Source organism: Acipenser ruthenus, chromosome 8, assembly GCF_902713425.1.
Source record: "Acipenser ruthenus chromosome 8, fAciRut3.2 maternal haplotype, whole genome shotgun sequence".
Lineage (NCBI taxonomy): Eukaryota > Metazoa > Chordata > Actinopteri > Acipenseriformes > Acipenseridae > Acipenser > Acipenser ruthenus.
In genome coordinates, this window is record NC_081196.1 from 28169375 (window position 1) to 28187226 (window position 17852).

The 17852-nt window shown below is 39.6% G+C and overlaps 1 protein-coding gene across 1 annotated transcript in view; it reads right to left on the reverse strand.

Annotated features, from left to right (window-relative positions):
* LOC117406416 (adrenodoxin-like) overlaps positions 1-16616 on the reverse strand; it is a 39558-nt gene extending 22942 nt beyond the window's left edge. The window contains exons 1-2 of the mRNA XM_034010415.3: positions 16264-16616; positions 1433-1557 (exon numbers count right to left, since the gene is read on the reverse strand). Coding sequence (XP_033866306.1) covers positions 1433-1557; positions 16264-16427 — 289 coding nt within the window. The 5' untranslated portion in view covers positions 16428-16616. The remainder of the gene's footprint in view (positions 1-1432; positions 1558-16263) is intronic.
* Positions 16617-17852: the final 1236 nt, after the last annotated feature.

Genomic DNA, 17852 nt, shown 5'->3' on the forward strand with positions numbered 1-17852 from the left:
ACATCGGTACCCTTCCCTTTAGTGTCTCTGTGTGAAAGGAGTAAGTGACTGTCTCATCTGTTTTATATTTAAGACTTTTTGGTACACACTTCCACTCGCTAAGAAAATAAAAGCAAACCGAACAGGGTATTATTTTTATTACCGGTACCGTACATCGACATGCCAAAAGGTTTTCAAATAATATTTGGATTTATTATGGAGAAAAGGTTAAGTGCAAAGCACCAGTAAATGTATAAGTAGCTGATATAACTGTACTACTGAGTTAGTATATGTTTTATATATATATATATATATATATATATATATATATATATATATAATATATACACACACACACACACACACACACACACACATTATGTTTCAGTTTGGTTAAAAACTTTTGCTCTTTGCAATAATTCGTAATAAAAACGAAAATGGAGAAAATCTGACCACAGCAGAGTATTTTGGAAATGGGCACAAACAAACAAACAAACAAACAAACAAACAAACAAACAAACAAACAAACATTACCAGATGTGAGGAGGTTGAGGATAAAGCTGCATTGTTTTAATGTATTTTTTTTGTGGTGCTGGGGTATTGTGTGTATGTTTATGAAACAGCAGCTGCAATACCAGCCTTTATGCGTTTTAGTAGGGGAATTAATTACAGTCGGTCTCTATTAGTATTAAGCTTGTGGAGGCTAAAGAGTTTATGGTTCGGTGTGCACCTTACGAAATATTTTCAGTTTATCATTAGGTGACCCAATACTTTTAAAACTGCCCAGTTAGTTTTTCGATATGTTTTATCAACTTATCGAAATACCAACCCAGTCCTAACTTAAAGTTATTAGTAAACATCAATTGGCATGTGTATTATTTGACAATTGGTATTTAATAGCTAAGAAATAAATAATAATAAATAGTGATGGGCACCAAGATATTTTAATATGATATCAACAATTTCCATGTCGCAATATCGTGGGATTTAAAAAATAATAATTTGTATGCTCACACAGACATACTTTTTATTGTTAAATACTGCTAAAAATACAAACACATTATAAATCAAGTTTATTTTATATTAAGATACAATAAATCCTGTACATACCAATCATTGTCACTCTCGTAGACAAACACCACACAGTAAAGTATTATTTAACCATTTAATTCTATTGATTGGTGTATAGGTACCAAACGCTACTTGCATGCTGCATTAAGTCTGACACTATTACTTCATGTAACTAATGTGCATTAAATACATGTGGTTTAGCTGGAAGATGATATGTGTGTGTAACCATGTTACCTCATGTCTTCAACAAAATATAAATAAAAAGAAAAAAAAGTGAATATTTCAAAATATTCTCAGTTTGCCTTTCATCAAAGTGAAAAATAAAACCTAAATTTAACACAGCAGTGTGCATTATCCATGAGAAAAAACAACAAAAACTTACCAAATCCATCAATATCCAGATTTTTGTTAACAACAACATCTAATAAAGAATCGCCAATTTTCCCCTCAGTCGTGATATTTTCTCCATCTCGGTTTATGAAATGGACTGTTACTTTGTCTTCTGATCTGTTGAGAAAAGCAGGAGGACAAATAAAGTAAAGCTTGTTTTTATAATGAAGTTAAAATATCAGCCCTAGGTGTTCTGTATAACGTTATCAATATGAAAACACAACAGACAAAACAGGCATTTGTATTTCCTTCCTCAGCTATATATTGTATAGCAGAAGCACACTTTACCTGGTTCAGAAATAAGGACAAAAACTGATTTAGTTCTTACGCATCATTCAGCAGCTATGTTTCGAACGACATTTGGCACCCATAAATGGAACATCTGTATCAATAGCTTATTAACATTTAAAACATTAACCTTTCAAAGTCTGTTTTGATATTTATCTTCTTTACGCCAATACAGGATCGATCACATGTAGATCACTTTTTATTGTATTGTGTACAATAAAACAGTTTTATGGTTTTCAACTGGGGCTTGAATTTCAGTGCGGGATTGCAGGAATCGCGCATTTTCCAAGTTGCTCCCACATATCTGCAACTTTCAGTGTGGGAAAATCCCGCAGAGATATTTTACAACACCAAGTTTCTTTCTTTTTCACCCAATTTAGAATGCCTGAAACGCTACAACAATCTATAAGGAAGTGCTGGTTAAAATAAATAAATAAATAAATAAATAAAGTAGTGCTGGATATTTTAAGTGCGCTCTCGTACGTGATTCTAGGCCGCTAGGTTAGAAAACATGAAACCACCTGAGCTTTCTTTGTTTTGTTCACTATCACTTTTGTTTTTTTCATTGAAATTAAGGGTTATGTATTCATACCCATTTTTAACTATTTTTAAACAGAAGAAGTTATTTGTCAGGTTGTTTAACCCCTTCAACTCCAAATGTAAAAATGAAGGTTCATGGCAGGTACCAGATTTTAAAATCATTTGAATTGCACTTTATACCCTTGAAATTGCTATAAAATATTAGTAGATAAGAAAATAAAACAGAAATTTGTGATATATACACTGTGTGTGTCAATAAAACAAAGTAAAATAAATAAGACACACATATTTGACATGTACTTTTTATTTTTTTAAGAAGAACAATACAAATGTAATGAACAATACAAAAAATATTTATTTGTAAACACTATAACACTGTTTAAGAAATATGTGACATGACAATTAATAACACTCACTATGTAGCTTCTAACATTTGCAAACTTTTTAAAACTGCATCAAGTTTCTAAAAAAAGAAAAAAATCCAAACATAGGCATTTTCAAGTGTTGCTATTTTATTTGTACAGTAATCTAAACGTGAATGCAGTTTCCTATCTTTAATGCACAGTACCTTGTCGTCATTATTATAGTCTATACTTAGGGCCCTGCGTTTTACACGACCTGCCTTCTTAGGCTGCACTTCATTCCTCCCACCGCAAGGTGGTCATGCAGTCTGCTTAATTAAACCACTTATTGATTATTAATCTCCCGATTCCTTTAATCATCTCAATTAGTCATTCTATTAATGCGCACTGGCGCATTGATTAGGCGGCAGCAGCAGATATAGACATTAATTTAGTCATGCATCACTTTATTACTAATACGTCTGATTCAATATTATTTCTTAGAATGTGTAAATAAATAATTTAAATGTTTCTGTTTACTAGTAGGAAAACATCATTTGTCAAATATTAAAAAAAAAAAAAAAAAAAAAAAACAGCACTGATTCCCGGAACAATTTATATAAAATACTGAAATCATAACATCAATGCTGTAACAAATATATTACAAATATAACATAATAATAATAATAATAATAATAATAATAATAATAATAATAATAATAATAATAATAATAATAATAATGCAAGGTTGTTCGCAAACAGCACATTAAGTGTCACTTACAGTTTCATGAAAGAAAATGTCCCATGCATTAAATGTTGCTATTAAACTTAAGCATCATCATCAGGGTTGGTTAACCCTGCCTTCTTTCATAGATTGATGTTGTTCTGTAAAAAATTGGCCATATGAAGAAACACTTCTTTCAGCATCTACAGATTTGGTAACAACTGAAAATATATTTTAGCCTTTCATGTTAAATTGGGAAATAATTATTCAGCTTTAATCCAAAATTCATTCAAAGTCATTCTACTGCCGTTTTCTTTTGCATGTGGTAGGTATATGTCCATTTCCGGAATAGAATATAATGGGGAGCCCCTTCTGTCTTTGCCGCCTGGAGGAGAGCAGGAGCTGCCTCTGCCTCCATCATTCTCACCTGAGGGAGAGGAGCAGGAGCTGCCTTTCCCTTCAACAAGGAGGGATCAGGTCAAGATGCCGGCGGTCCTCAGCAGCCCCTGCATATGCTGCTGTGCGGAGATGGTCACCTGCATATAAGCCTGCAGATCTCTGCACTCAGGATGGGTGTTCAGAGGAGAGAACGTGAGAGAACGAGGAGAAAAAGGAATTTAAAAAATCAACATAGGATCAGTGAAAGCGTTCTGCCCAGCCTGACCTATTGTTTTGTTTTGTGCTTGTGATTTGTTTTTGTTTGAATATTTATTCTGCTCTGTGAGCACTGTTTTTGTTTAAATATTTTATTTGTTTTTGTTACTTAAACGGCGCACGGCGCCTCTTTTTGCACCGCAGTATTTTTCCCTTTTGTTTTCTTCCTGCTTCATTACTCTGGGATTCATTACTCTGGATCACGAACGTGCAAAGGAAAAGCTTAGACAGGATTTAAGTCAGGAGTGTAATTCATTGTCCATCACTACCGATGTGTGGACAAGCATGGTACAAGAAGCTTTTTTTAACAGTCACCTGCCATTACATAAGCAAAACTGGGAACTCAAGTCAAAAGTATTAGCGACACGAAAATTACACGAGAGACATGCAGCTGTGAATTTAGCAGAAGCGATCAATCAAATAAACACAGAGTTTGAAGTGGCTACAAAAGCAATAGCTTGTGTTCATGACGTGTGCAGAGCAATGTCTTTGCTTTCTGCAAGCGAGCATGCTGTGTTACTTTTTGGTAGCGTGGCAAGTGTGAGCTGTGCAGGGCACAATATAAATCTCTGCATTCAGAAAAAGCTTGGAGGATGTACGACAAGTCCGTACGTTAGTGGCAGCAGCACGGAGACTGGTTGCACATTTTAAAAAGAATGAGATGGCAACAAGCGCTTTAAATAGGAAACAAACAGAAATGCTGAACACAGAAAAAGAACCATTCAAGTTAATACAGGATGTGCAAACAAGGTGGAACACAGTTTATTATATGTTTGAATGCCGCCTTGAATTAAAATGGCCAGTTATTGCTGTTTTGTCAGACCCAGATTTGACCAAAAAGTCTGACGCAGCTACTTTAGATCTCACGACTGAGCAGTGGAAGCTAATGGCTGAGATACTACATCTAGTACAGCCATTCAAACTGGCCACAGTACTTTTAAGTGCAGAGAAAAACATTACGGCTAGTTCTTTGTACCCACTTGCAACAGGGGTAAAACACAGACTGACTGAAGTTCCTGATGAAGGGGAGACACCGTCTTCTTCAAATTCAATTTGCTAATTCCAGTTACACAGAGTTTGATAGATAAGCTAGTGCGTAATTTGTCTCAGCGATTTTGTTTACATCAGCTGAATGACCCAAGTAATGAGGTTATGCTGCTGCTTTTTGTGTCATCTCTTGACCCCACGATTTCGCCATCTGGATTTCCTATACGAACAGGCCAATGCTCGCGTGTCTGAAGCACTGTCTTCCAAACTAGTGAGGCTGGTGGAGAACAACCTCGAAAATGACGGAAATGCAGCACAGAGGACTTTCCTGTTAAAAAGAAAACAAAGACCGAACAAGCAATGTAATTGTTACTTCGTGGACAGCAACAAACACACATTACTTCCAAGCAAACCTTAATCAAACAAGAGATGACGATTTATGCTTCTGAAACTCCATTAAACATCAGCGAAGATCCCGATTTGGTAGAAAAATAACCAGACACGCTTTCCCAACCTAGCAGCCTTGGCAAAGGGCATGTTAAGTATCCCTGCAACATCGGTCCCGAGCGAGAGTGTGTTCAGCAAAGCATGATGCTTGTGAACAAACTCCGTTCTTCTTTGAAACCTGAGACTGTGGATGCCATAATATTTCTGAATGAAAACAGAAAGTAAGCTCTGGAGAGAGCACAGACTTTGTTATGTTGGACTTGTAAATAGTTATTCTGGTGTTCCCTGTTGGAGTTTTTTTCCCTTCTAATCCGGTTGCTGTCAAGACATCTTAAGGTAAGACAGTAATATTTTTAATGTTTTATTAACTTTTTGTGGGGAACCTCGCCGACAGTGTGACTAGACATAAATAATTAGAAATGTGTAGTGTTAAGTTCACCTGGAGAAACGTTTACTTTTCGTGATTAGATTTGTTGGAAATATATGTACTACTTATTTACACTGTTTCTTTTGCGTTATGCAAAAATGATGCATCGGTGCCTGCGTGTACTATTCGCTATGCACACAGTGCTGTGCAGTGAGTATGTCATTTGACTATATGCAATCTAGGTGGGGAATACTTCACACTGCAAACAAGAAAATGGATGTCTCTAAAAAACCGAAAAATGTGTCTGCAGCAGATAAAGCACTATCCAGCAGGAGCTTTACACTCCGGTGGAGGTAAGCACTTCTATATGTCCTGCAACGTTTCTGTAGATCAGGGACACGCAACCCACCACCTGTGGGCCACATGCGGCCCGTTTATCATCTGACTGCGGCCCAGTGTATTAATTCCATTTCACATATGAATATATATATATATATATATATATATATATATATATATATATATATATATATATATATAAAACTTTTACTTTTTCAAATTTTTCGCATAAAAAGCATCACACCATTTTAATTCGTACTGCGGAGGGTAATTTCTTCTCATCAGTTTGTCTCCAACTAATTTCACGAGTCTTCCTCTCCTTTCTTGAATGCACAAACCTGCTGCATTGAAAGAACCCATTCCCAACATAGGAGGCTTGTTGCTAGGGAAGTGACATTTGCTACATTGCTGCCTGCTACAACTGAACAACTCGTCTGCCAAAATAAAAACCGCTTCAGCAAGTAGATATTTAATGTTCTTTGAATTATTGTGCAATGCATGTGTATATGGTATAACGGTACAATATCAATGCTTTGTTTTTAATGTTTTGTATATTTTTGTTTGTGATGTGTATCATGCAGTACGAAATAAAATTAACAGTAATCCTAAGGCAACTTGCCTATATATATATTGTAAACGATCCAGTAGACACGTGCTGTTGAACCACTGCTTTCCCGTTCCACCAACTGGCACAGACTCAATATGTTTGCAGGCAAGTAACTTTTATTTACAATATTTACATCAAATAAGCAGTTTCTGTCACAGTTCTCGCCCTGTACGGGCCACTGACTAACTCACTTCTTCAACCCTCTCTAGCTATATCAGGATATGGAGATAGCAAAGAAGTCCAAGGATCCTCCGACTGAAGTGAGTCAGTCCACGGGTAAGAACAGGGTCAGCTCTCCTCCCTAGAGCTGTCCTGAGTCACCGGTAAGTGTAGGTTGAGCTCCCTCTGCTGGAGTATATCCGCCACACAGGTAACTATCCAACAGATTCCCTCTGCACCCCGACAACAGAAAATAAAAATAAACTTTGACAAACAAAAGGCTACCTCAACAAGAGGGAAAAGTCGCACTTTGTAGTAACTAAACGCCAACTATATTTTAACACAAACAATAGCTGTACCTTGCGATCTCTTTCTTTTTGCTTGTTCTTCCAACACACTGGAGTTTACACGCTACTTCCCTGCAGGACAACCGGGCCGTGTTCCCCACGCCTCTTCTCTTATGGCTCTGCCCTGCTCCTTTTTAAACCCAGAAACCCCACCCAATTAATTGGCACTCGGATTTCTGGGTTGTGTAGTTTCTTCCTTAGCGCCGCCATTTCTTAAAGGCGACGCTATCCTTTCCTCACAATATATATATATATATATATATATATATATATATATATATATATATATATATATATATATATATATATATTGTGATGATGTGTATGTACCAGACAGTAATTTGGAGGCTTTAGGACCATGGGGGGTAGCCACACACTGTGTTGAAACAAATGTAACAAGTGTTTAATTGTATAATTAATCGGCAAATGCTGATCAGGTGGAAGTGATCAGGTCGGGGTTAAAAAGGGTTTGAGTTTGTGTGTTCGAGAGAGAGGGTTGAAGTGGTGAAACAAGCGTGTTGGACAAAAGGGTTTTTCTTGTAACAAAATAAAGGTACGGCGATCCTTGACAACGGAGTTCTGGACGGTGATTTGGCTGAGGTGATTCTGGGAATTAGTTTAAACAGGGGAACAGGCTTACCCTGCCCTGCATTAGTTAGCTTTTCTGTTTCTCAGTTTAGTTAGCGCCTGAAGAAAGGCTAGGTTTTGTTTTGTATGTTTTTGTTTGAACAGTTTGCTAAATAAACGTACGCCACGGCGTTTAAAGAGCACTACCCTTGTTTCGTGACAGACACCTGTTGGAAAGAACAAAGTACGTCACATTATATATATATATATATATATATATATATATATATATATATATATATATATATATATATATATTGCAGCTAAGGGTTAAACTCAGATTATTTAGTAATGTGCGGCCCGCTATACACATTAGGTTAAACTAGTTTTCTGGATATGCGGCACGTGATAAAAGTTTGGCTGCACACCTTTGCTATAGATAACTACTGAGAATCGGCTGTTGACAGGCATTTAGAATCTAGTATTCACCGAAAGAGAAAGGTGGAAATTCAGAGCAGTACTGCGACTGCTTTACTTGCAAAAACAAAAAACTGTGACTTCCATGTTCCAAAAGTCCACTGAAAACCATGAAGCATGAAATACATTAAATTTTGACCTGACAGAGCCGTTTGTTTGTGCAAACATCCCTCTTGAATATTTGGACAACCAAAATTACATAAATTCTTCAGACTGAGTGTAGCAAATGGTGGAGTGATTCCTTCATCAGCCCAGCTGAGACATGAATACATACCAAAAGTTGCCGAGTATCACAAGCAGAAGATTATGGAATTGGTAAAACAGTCTGGTTGCTTGCCAGTGGTCACTGACGAGTTGACTGATGCCCAAGATCAGTATGGGTTTGTGACAGAAATACAATGAGTCTTGGTTGTAAATCTCCCTCCCAACCTGTGAGGGCGCTAAGCAGCGAGAACAGAGTTCTTTGGACGGGCTGGTCTGACAGTTCTTTCCCCGGGTTGGGAAGTCAGTCAGTCTGGATGAAGGCGAGACTCTGTGGCAAGAATGCATTGACCCGGAAGGGAAACGACGTGGCAGCCGCAGATTGGAGAGGCGGTTGCATTCGTTTACCAAGGGGTCATGTGTGAAAGCATAAAAGGGGGCAGAGAATCGCAATCTGTTCCTTCGCTTGGTTTGTGTTTTTTAAACCTAGAAGGACGGTGAGAGACCCCAGAGACTACAACAGTATCGTGAGTATTTTTTTGTTTGTTTGTTCTGTCTGTTGGTAATTGTCTTGTTTGTGAATCACCAAACAGCTAACACGATTCCGGAGCTGCCGCCTTAAGCCAGCACAAAGCCGGAACAGCAAGTGCTTGAATAAATGTAACATTTATTTTGACGATGTCAGTGCCTATATTTGATGTTTAAAAAAATAACAATAATTTGTACGCATCTTTTATAAAAAAGTTCAGTGCACATTCCGTGAATGATACTTTACCCGTGACACTGCCGTGAATTTTAAAGATAATTTCAGTGATTTTCACAGGGCCTTAACTATGCATCCCTTCTTAGCTAGGTAACTACTTAGTTATGTAACAACTCCACAAGGGGCTATCTGCTCCCATTACACATACAGAAACTCCCTTACATCACACATGTATACAATTAAGTATTATAGCGTAAGCGTGTAGTGGGTTCTTAGCGGTGGAAATGAAGACGCTACCAGGATATTTCTTTGGCTTTAAAAAGTGGCATTTAATATTTGCTCTTTTAGAAAAATGGATTTAACTATTTTACACTCCCAGCAACAACAACCACATGAAGCGCACAGGCTATGCTTAATATAAGCTTATCCTTACTGCTCAGTAGGTGATTTGCATAACTTTTCCCGAAGTGACCTGTCCCGGGGGTCCCATGCACGGCGGCCAAGACCTGGTCTTGAAGAGGGTGGGGGACCACCAGCTGCCATCGTTCCTCTCTGGTGGCGGGTTCTAGCCAGTGGCGCCGCAGCAGTCCGTTCTGGATGGCCATACCTTGCCACTGAGACCAGAGCGCGTTGGTTACTGGGGAGTAGCCGGTGATGTCTTCCCAGCAGGGTCCAGTGCCTCGCATCAACCACGAAAAAAGGGGTTGCAGGTCGGGGTCCTGTTCCTGCAGCACATGCAAGTCGGGTGGGGGGGCGATAGAGATCTCCTTGCAGGCAGGCACTCGTGTAGTTGGTTTCCAGTTGATCCCGTTGCTCTCTCTTAACAGTAGTGGCAGCCTTCAGGTGCGCAGGGGCGACGAGACAAAGCGTCCTTGCTGGAGTGTCGTTTCCCCGCTCTGTGCTGGATTTGGAAGTCAAAACGCCTGTAATTGTTCCAGCCAGCGTACCAGTTGCCCCTCGGGCTCCTTAACCTTTTGCAGTCCATTTATTAAGTGCGTGTCAGGCGCGTTAGGTCCAATTTATTTTCACACGCGCAGTTAATTTTAGACGCGCTGTTTAAAAGTATTTTTTTTTCCACAGTCAAATGGGTTTAAAAGGCCCTGCATATCAACAAAGCACTCACTAGGCATCTCCAGCCCCGCCCCACCCTTTCGTTCGCTATAGCTTTCACATATGCTAATAAATAAATAATAATAATAATAATAATAATAATAATAATAATAATAATAATAATAATAATAATAGTCGTACATACCGATCAATCATCTCCTGATCACTCGTTTTATCACCAAACGCCTCAATAATGCGATCCAAGTCGTCATTATATTACTATAACATCTCAAAAAAGGTCTGCAAATGTCTGTGATATTCTCTGAGCGCTGATGCAGTATCAGCCAGCTTGTTTCCTTATGGCCGCCGTTATCTGATGCCAGGGGCAAGTATGACTATTCATGAGATACGCCCTTTTTTTCGGCTTGTCTCGGCTCCTGTCGCTCCCACTCGGCCATTGAATGGTTTTCTCGGCTTTTAACGGAGAAAAAACGACTAGAAACCAGTTTTTTGCGTCTTTTTGATGATGTCGGACAGGGTCCGACATAGGACCGCAAAGGGTTAAAGCTGACCAGCCACTAGAGGGAAGCATGGTCTGTGCGCAAGGTGAAATATCTGCCAGTGAAGTATGCACTGAACTGTCTCAGGGCGGCGACAACAGCTAACAGCTCTCTCCTGGTGATGCAGTACCTACACTCTGGTTTGCTGAAGGCACAGCTGTAATAGGCAATGACCCGCTCTCCTCCTGGTAGCAGCTGTGAGAGGACGGCACCTAGTCTCTGATCACTTGCGTCAGTGTCGAGGACGAAGGGGGCATCGAGAACAGGGGGCACCAAGATGAGGGCTTCCTTGAGTGTGAAGAAGGCAGCGTCACATTCGGGAGTCCAGCTGAAGGCTTGGTGCATGTGGAGCAGTTGATGAAGTGATGCAGCGATGGTGTCAAACCAGGGGATGAATCACCAGTAATAAGAAGCCAGGCCCAGGAACCCTCGCAGCTATCTTACGTTTGCCAGGGGTGGCCAGTGATGTGCCGCTTCTACTTTTGTCGGGTCTGTCCTGATCCCATCCTTCCCCACACAGTGACCCAGGAATGTGACCTTGTGTCTCATCAGGCGGCATTTGCAGGGGTGGAGCTTGAGTCCAGCACCTTGCAGGCATTGTAAGACAGTGCGTAGGTGGGTCAGAGCTTCTTCAAAAGGTAGTGGCGTGGACCAGCAGATCATCAAGGTACACCAGGTACACAAGGCTCCTTCTCCGGTGTGCCCCACAGCAGCAGGCGCAAGCGTCAAAGTGGTGCTTTGGGGGTCGGGAGGTGGGGTCCACATCTTCCCCTCTATTTGGACCCGTTCTCATTTACCGAAGACTGGCGGGCATCGGTCTTGGTTTTCAGCTGGCAGCAGTTAGCCATGATGTGCCCAGGAGTCCCACATAGCGCCAGCAGATCCTCTCTACGTCCCGCGGGCTGGTCTTAGGCGAGTTATGCTCCCTCTCTCTCTCCTGTTCTGGCTTGGTCCAGGAAACCGGGAGGCTCACAGGGCAGTGTGCTGTGGGCTGGTCTAGAAACACTGCTTCGATGGTGGTAGATGTTGGTGTTGCTCATCCAGAGATGTTGGTGTTGCTCGCCGAACTTGGTAACGCAGTTCTGGGGGTTCAATGCTGTGCAAGAAAGCATCTAGCATGATGCGGCAGATGACGCTGTTGTCCTCACTGTTGTACGTTGTCCTTGTTAGGCGGGCCACGTCTGCTCCCAGCACTCCCAACCGTTCTCCAGGGATTCGTCGTCGGTTCTGTAACTGGTTTTGCAGTAGAACGTAAGACTCGCTTTCTCCAAATCGCCTCTTCAGGGCCCTTAAAAGGACTCTGTAGTCAGCTTTTTCCTCAGGTTCCAAATCCAGTAGTATCTCTAGTGCGGCTCCTTCGAGAGACTGGGTTAGCTAACACGCCTTGATGACTGAGCTCCAGCCGTACTCAGTGGCTGCAAGCTCGAAATGGGCCAGGAAGGCTTCCAGTGATGTCTGCCCGGAGAAGCTTCGGTTTAGGGCCGGAGAGGGCGTGTGCCTGAAGTGCAGTAGTAGGGGTCAGCGGTGTGGTGACTGTAGGGGCCGGTGAAGGGGCGGCAGTAGTAGGCGGCGGGCTCTTGGTGTGTTCAATTAAGAGCTGCTCGAACTGTTTCATCAGGGTCTTGAGGTGAACTTGGGCAGCCAGAGTCGAGGGTCTTGGTTGGTCAGCTCCAACCGCTGACTCAGTGCACAGTAGGTGATTTGCATAACTTTTCACCACTCACACAGCACAGCAAGCCTGCAACAAGGGCAGGCAGAGACACACACACAAAAGAAAGGAACAGGCAGCAGCTCATACACAGAAAGCAATAAAATAAGAGTGATAATCACCCCACCCCACCCCACCCTCCCGCAAGTTCAGTACAGAACACAAAGTCCCAATTCTAAGTATCTTTATAGGTTTGTTTTTGTATATATATTTTGTATCTTTATACAGGATTTATTTTCTGCAATCATTTGGTATGATGTTTTTTTATTTGTATTTTTATTATTATTTATTTTGTAATTGCTCTGGCAATACTTCTGCTGTAGTTATGCCAATGAGCATCTTTGAATTGAGAGAGAGAAAGAGAGAGATTTTTCTCACAAACAGCAGAAGTGTTCTTAAATTGCAAATATGCTGGAATGGAAAACTATAATTGTAACCCTGTAGGCTACAGAGGAATACAAACAGAACAAAGGTCTTGTAGCTATCTGGCTGCTGTTTTTTGGAACACTGTAAAACCAATTTATCAGAAGGCTAGGGTTATTATAAGTCATGTCCCTATTCAAACTTATGCATATCAATGAAGTTAAACAATTTAGTGTGGCCACACATTAAAAAAAGTTATTGGTAAACCAAAATTAATAAAACATTTAACAGAACGTTCTACAAAAAAACATATTTCTAATATGCGAATCAACATTTCATAACTGCACTTTTATAATCTAAAATCACAGAAGGGGCTCCCGAGTGGCGCATCCAGTAAAGGCGCTCCGCGCGGAGTGCAGGATGTGCCCTATAGCCTGGAGATCACAAGTTTGAATCCAGACTATGTCACAGCTGACCGTGACCAGGAGTTCCTAGAGGGTGGTGCACAATTGGCCGAGTGCTGCCCAGGTAGGGAGGGCTTAGGTCGGCAGGGGAATCCATGGCTCACTGCACATCAGCGACCCCTGTGGCCGATAGGGCGTCTGTGGTTCTGCAGTGGAGCCACGGTAAAAGCAAGATGTAATAAAGCAGTGAAAGAATAGGTAGGCATTGTAAAGCAGAGAGGCATGTTAAAATAAAAACATGACAAACTAACACACAGGACAACAATGGGGAAAACTGCAAAAATACTGTGGTAAACTACACAACCGCATAAGCCCATGTTAAAAAAAAAAAAAAAAAAAAAAAAAAGATTTCTTGTAGAATATTATCATTATAGATATGGCATTCTTAGGTATGGTGACCAGACGTCCCATTTTGGATGGGACATTCCCACTTTTGGAACACTGGTCCCAGTGTCCCCGGAACTTTTCTTGGGACATTCATTATTCTCTTCATCCATGGTATTTGTAGATCTGCGTGCAAACGAATTTACTTTGTGTGTAGCTATAAATGACAATTGCAGAAATCAACACTGTCATGGCACATCACCGTGCCATGTTTACAAAGCAGTGCATTAAAGCTTGTGGTATGAGCTCTATGTGTATCAAAATAGCCCATCACAACAATAGGAGGGGCTGTAAAATATGACAACAGTATTTGGAAACATATTTTCTATTCTATAGCAATAATTAAACAATAGTTTCAGGTCTCCAGGTGCCCATTTAATTTCATTAAATTATTTACATTGATAGTTGAGTACTGTATATGATACAAATAGTTTAAAACAATTACAAAAAAGAATCACGTCTTCGTTTCATTTTACCTTTCTTCTTAAAAAAAATCATTGTGTCCTCATGTATCATCTCTTTAATTTGTGTGACCCCTTATTTTTATTTCTGTGAAATTTGTTATAGAAGAAGTATATGTGATCCTGAAAAGTGTAAGAAAAAATAGACAAAGATTAATGCTATCTGTTGAATACATGTGACAGCTAAAGGGCCAGGTCGCCGGTGGGATATTTAACATTGGGCGGACCCTATAGAATGAACTACTTCAGAGAGAAAAACCTGTTTCTGCAATCAAAGCAGTTTCTAAACCAAAAGCTCAGAAAAACTGATTAGTGGGCTTCATTTATTGCACAGTCAAAAGATTATCACCATTATCATCACCTTTAATAGTAATAGTACCGTAATAGTTTAACAGTAGAAAATGGCTGAGCCAAGCAGAAACTGCAATAGAAGAAAAATATACAGAATAAATACCATGTCATATTAAATGGTAATAAATTAAATATTTTGAAAAAAAATTATATGAATAACCATTTAATAAATAGAAATATTGTGATATTGGGCCTGGTTTGCAGATTGGACACTGAAGGATAGCATAGAGATAGAGCCAAAAGGGAAGTGGAAATCAAAGAGAGAAGATGCAGTTTCTTCTTTGGCAGAAAAGGGACTAGATTTGCAGCAGTAATCATAAAAGAATCTCTGATTTTAATATTATTGAATTGATACTGTGTATGTAATAGCTATACTTGTGTAGAAATGAAAGAACACGAGTCTCTTCATTCACTTTTAATATGATATTAGATCAAAAATTGCCAAAGTGAAAATAAAAACCCTAGAACTGGCTTCCCCGTAGTTTGTACGTTTAAAGTTATTCACAATATTGCCATATTGTCCCAGTTTAAGGAGTTAGAAATCTGGTCTCCTTATTCTTAGGCAATGTCCAGTAAATGAAAGAATGTAGTAAATGTAGATTATTATTATTATTATTATTATTATTATTATTATTATTATTATTATTATTATTTATTTATTTATTTATTAGCAGACGCCCATATCCAGAGCGACTTACAATCGTAAGCAAATACATTTCAAGTGTTACAATACAAGTAATACAATAACTTTTGTTCAAGCAAAGTACAAGTGTGACAAACCACAATTCAATAATACAGCAGATAATAGTGATAGTTACATCAGGATATGATTAAATAGTGATAGTTACATCAGGATATGATTAAATACAAAGTACTACAGGTTAAACACTTGGCAGATTACAGTATTCTGAAGTACAGGATTAAATGCAGTAAAATAGGGGGCAGATAAGAGCAAAATAAAGCACATTTAAATGAAGGGTGATAGTGTCCCAGGATACAAACAGAGGAGTTCTACAGGTGCTGTTTGAAGAGGTGAGTCTTAAGGAGGCGCCGGAATGTGGTCAGGGACTGGGCAGTCCTGACATCTGTAGGAATGTCATTCCACCACTGCAGGGCGTGGGTGGAGAAGGAGCGGGCTCTGGAGGCAGGGGAGCGTAGCGGAGGTAGAGCCAGTCTTCTAGTGCAGGCGGAGCGGAGAGGTCGAGTGGGGGTGTAAGGAGAGATGAGGGTCTGGAGGTAGCTGGGTGCAGTCTGGTCAAGACATCTGTATGCTAGTACAAGAGTCTTGAACTGGATGCGAGCGGTGATCGGGAGCCAGTGGAGCGAGCGGAGTAGTGGAGTAGAGTGGGCGAAGCTTATGTGTTATTACATTTAAAACATGTATTAATTATTTTTGCTGTTGATTACTTGTCGCACACGACACTGTCATGCTTACATGTTAGTCCCACGCTTTTTTTTATTGGTGTGCGCAATTCAGACGTTATGAGAGAGCAATACAAACAACAGAACAAGCCTTTCATAAACAAAACTAACCGATAGAGTTTTGAGTACTAAACAGGTGTTCACATTAGTTCTCTCTGGACGTCAGAATTACTAACTAAGCGTGAATGATTTAACCAATAAATATATGTATTACAGTAAAATATTTAATAGATTACATTATTATTACAGTCAAACATAAAGTTTAATTTCCGTATCTCACAGCGTCTTAAAAATATCCCCACTCTTTCCTACCTGAGTGTCCCAGTAGATGAGCTGAAGGTTCGGCTAAATCCGCAGGCCGTGTGCCGCTGTCCCCTCAGTGTCCTCAGCGGCGTTTGCTTAGAGATCATAGACCGAGATCTAAGTAACAAACTCTGGGAAAGACGGATGCATCTCTGTGTTACAGCTGCAGTCATACTTGCAACAGGTTCAATAAAAACTCAAATTAAAAAGTATTTATTTTTCTGTAGATCCGATTTCTTTAGAAAAAGAACCTCCGACAAGTCACTTAAAGTAAAAGGTTACTCTGATTTCGTAATGTTTGGATCTATGTGCACTTACACGACACTGTATCTTTGCTTGCTAGGGCCTGTGTTCTTTTTTCTACCGTGACGTCATTATTGAAATTCTGATAACAACTATAATATAAGCGGCCGCTAGGGGGCCCCCTAGCAAAAAAAATAAATAAATAAATAAATATATATATATATATATATATATATATATATATATATATATATATATATATATATATATATATATATATATTTTTTTTCTTTTAAATTGATTTTCATAAATGATCGCCGTGATCAGTTTTCAAAGAATTTACATATTTTGTTTGTGAGTGAGTTATGCCCAGGGCCATCATGGAATCATGCATCATTATTCATTCATGCATGCGCTAGACACCTGCCACCTGCGGCTGCATTGCGTTTGTCTGCTAAAGTTTGGATGTGGGAGAAAAAAAAGATCAGCCTCTGGTAGCTTCTTTGAGGATTGCGACCAAATTATGTCTGAAAAAAGATCAAGAACGTACCAATCTGGCATGAAGAAGCGTAAAAAGAGAAAAACTAAAGAAGAACAATAACAAGAGAAAGATACTGTATTATTTGGTTTTGCTTCGTTTTTATTGCTGTAGCTTGCTTATACTGGCTGTGCCCAGGTGCGTAGCGTCCATTGAGGCAGCCGAGACCCTCGGTAGAAATCGGCTCAATTCTTAATTGTGAAGACCAAAATAATAATAAAAAAACGTACCCACTTTATTTTTTGAGTGTAAAATATATATAAAATATTATTTTTAATTTCTTCACATTACTTTGATCTCGGGCTGTACAGACACTGGGGTATGTCAAATTCGCGCCACAAAGACGTAGTCAGTTTCCCAAGTTACTCTGTACTCTGGTACAGACAGTGCAGCACAAACATGAAACGGAGGAAAAAACAACCAATTACACATTTCTTTCTAAAGAAGCCAACTCTTGGTAAGAATCAATGTTAAGTGAATTTATCATTTATATTGTTTTTCCCCTGCGCAATGTGATGTTTAGCTGCAATACGTTTTGATAAATCTTTTTCATGTAGAATGTTTTACACCAGCACAGCAAAAATCCAAGACAGAGTACCTGTTTTTTATGATGACATTAAATGTGTAGCGTACCGGGATAGCTGGCTGTGTGTTTTTTTATTTTTTTCTCGTCACTTTAATTGGACAGTCAGCTCGTCCAAATATCACCCTACCTGCCATAGCATAGCGTTTTATTATTGCATAGTGGCTGTGTATTTGCATCTATAGCGACCCGGCCTGTGCGCTAGGCAGCACCAGGACTTCTGGGACCGGTTTC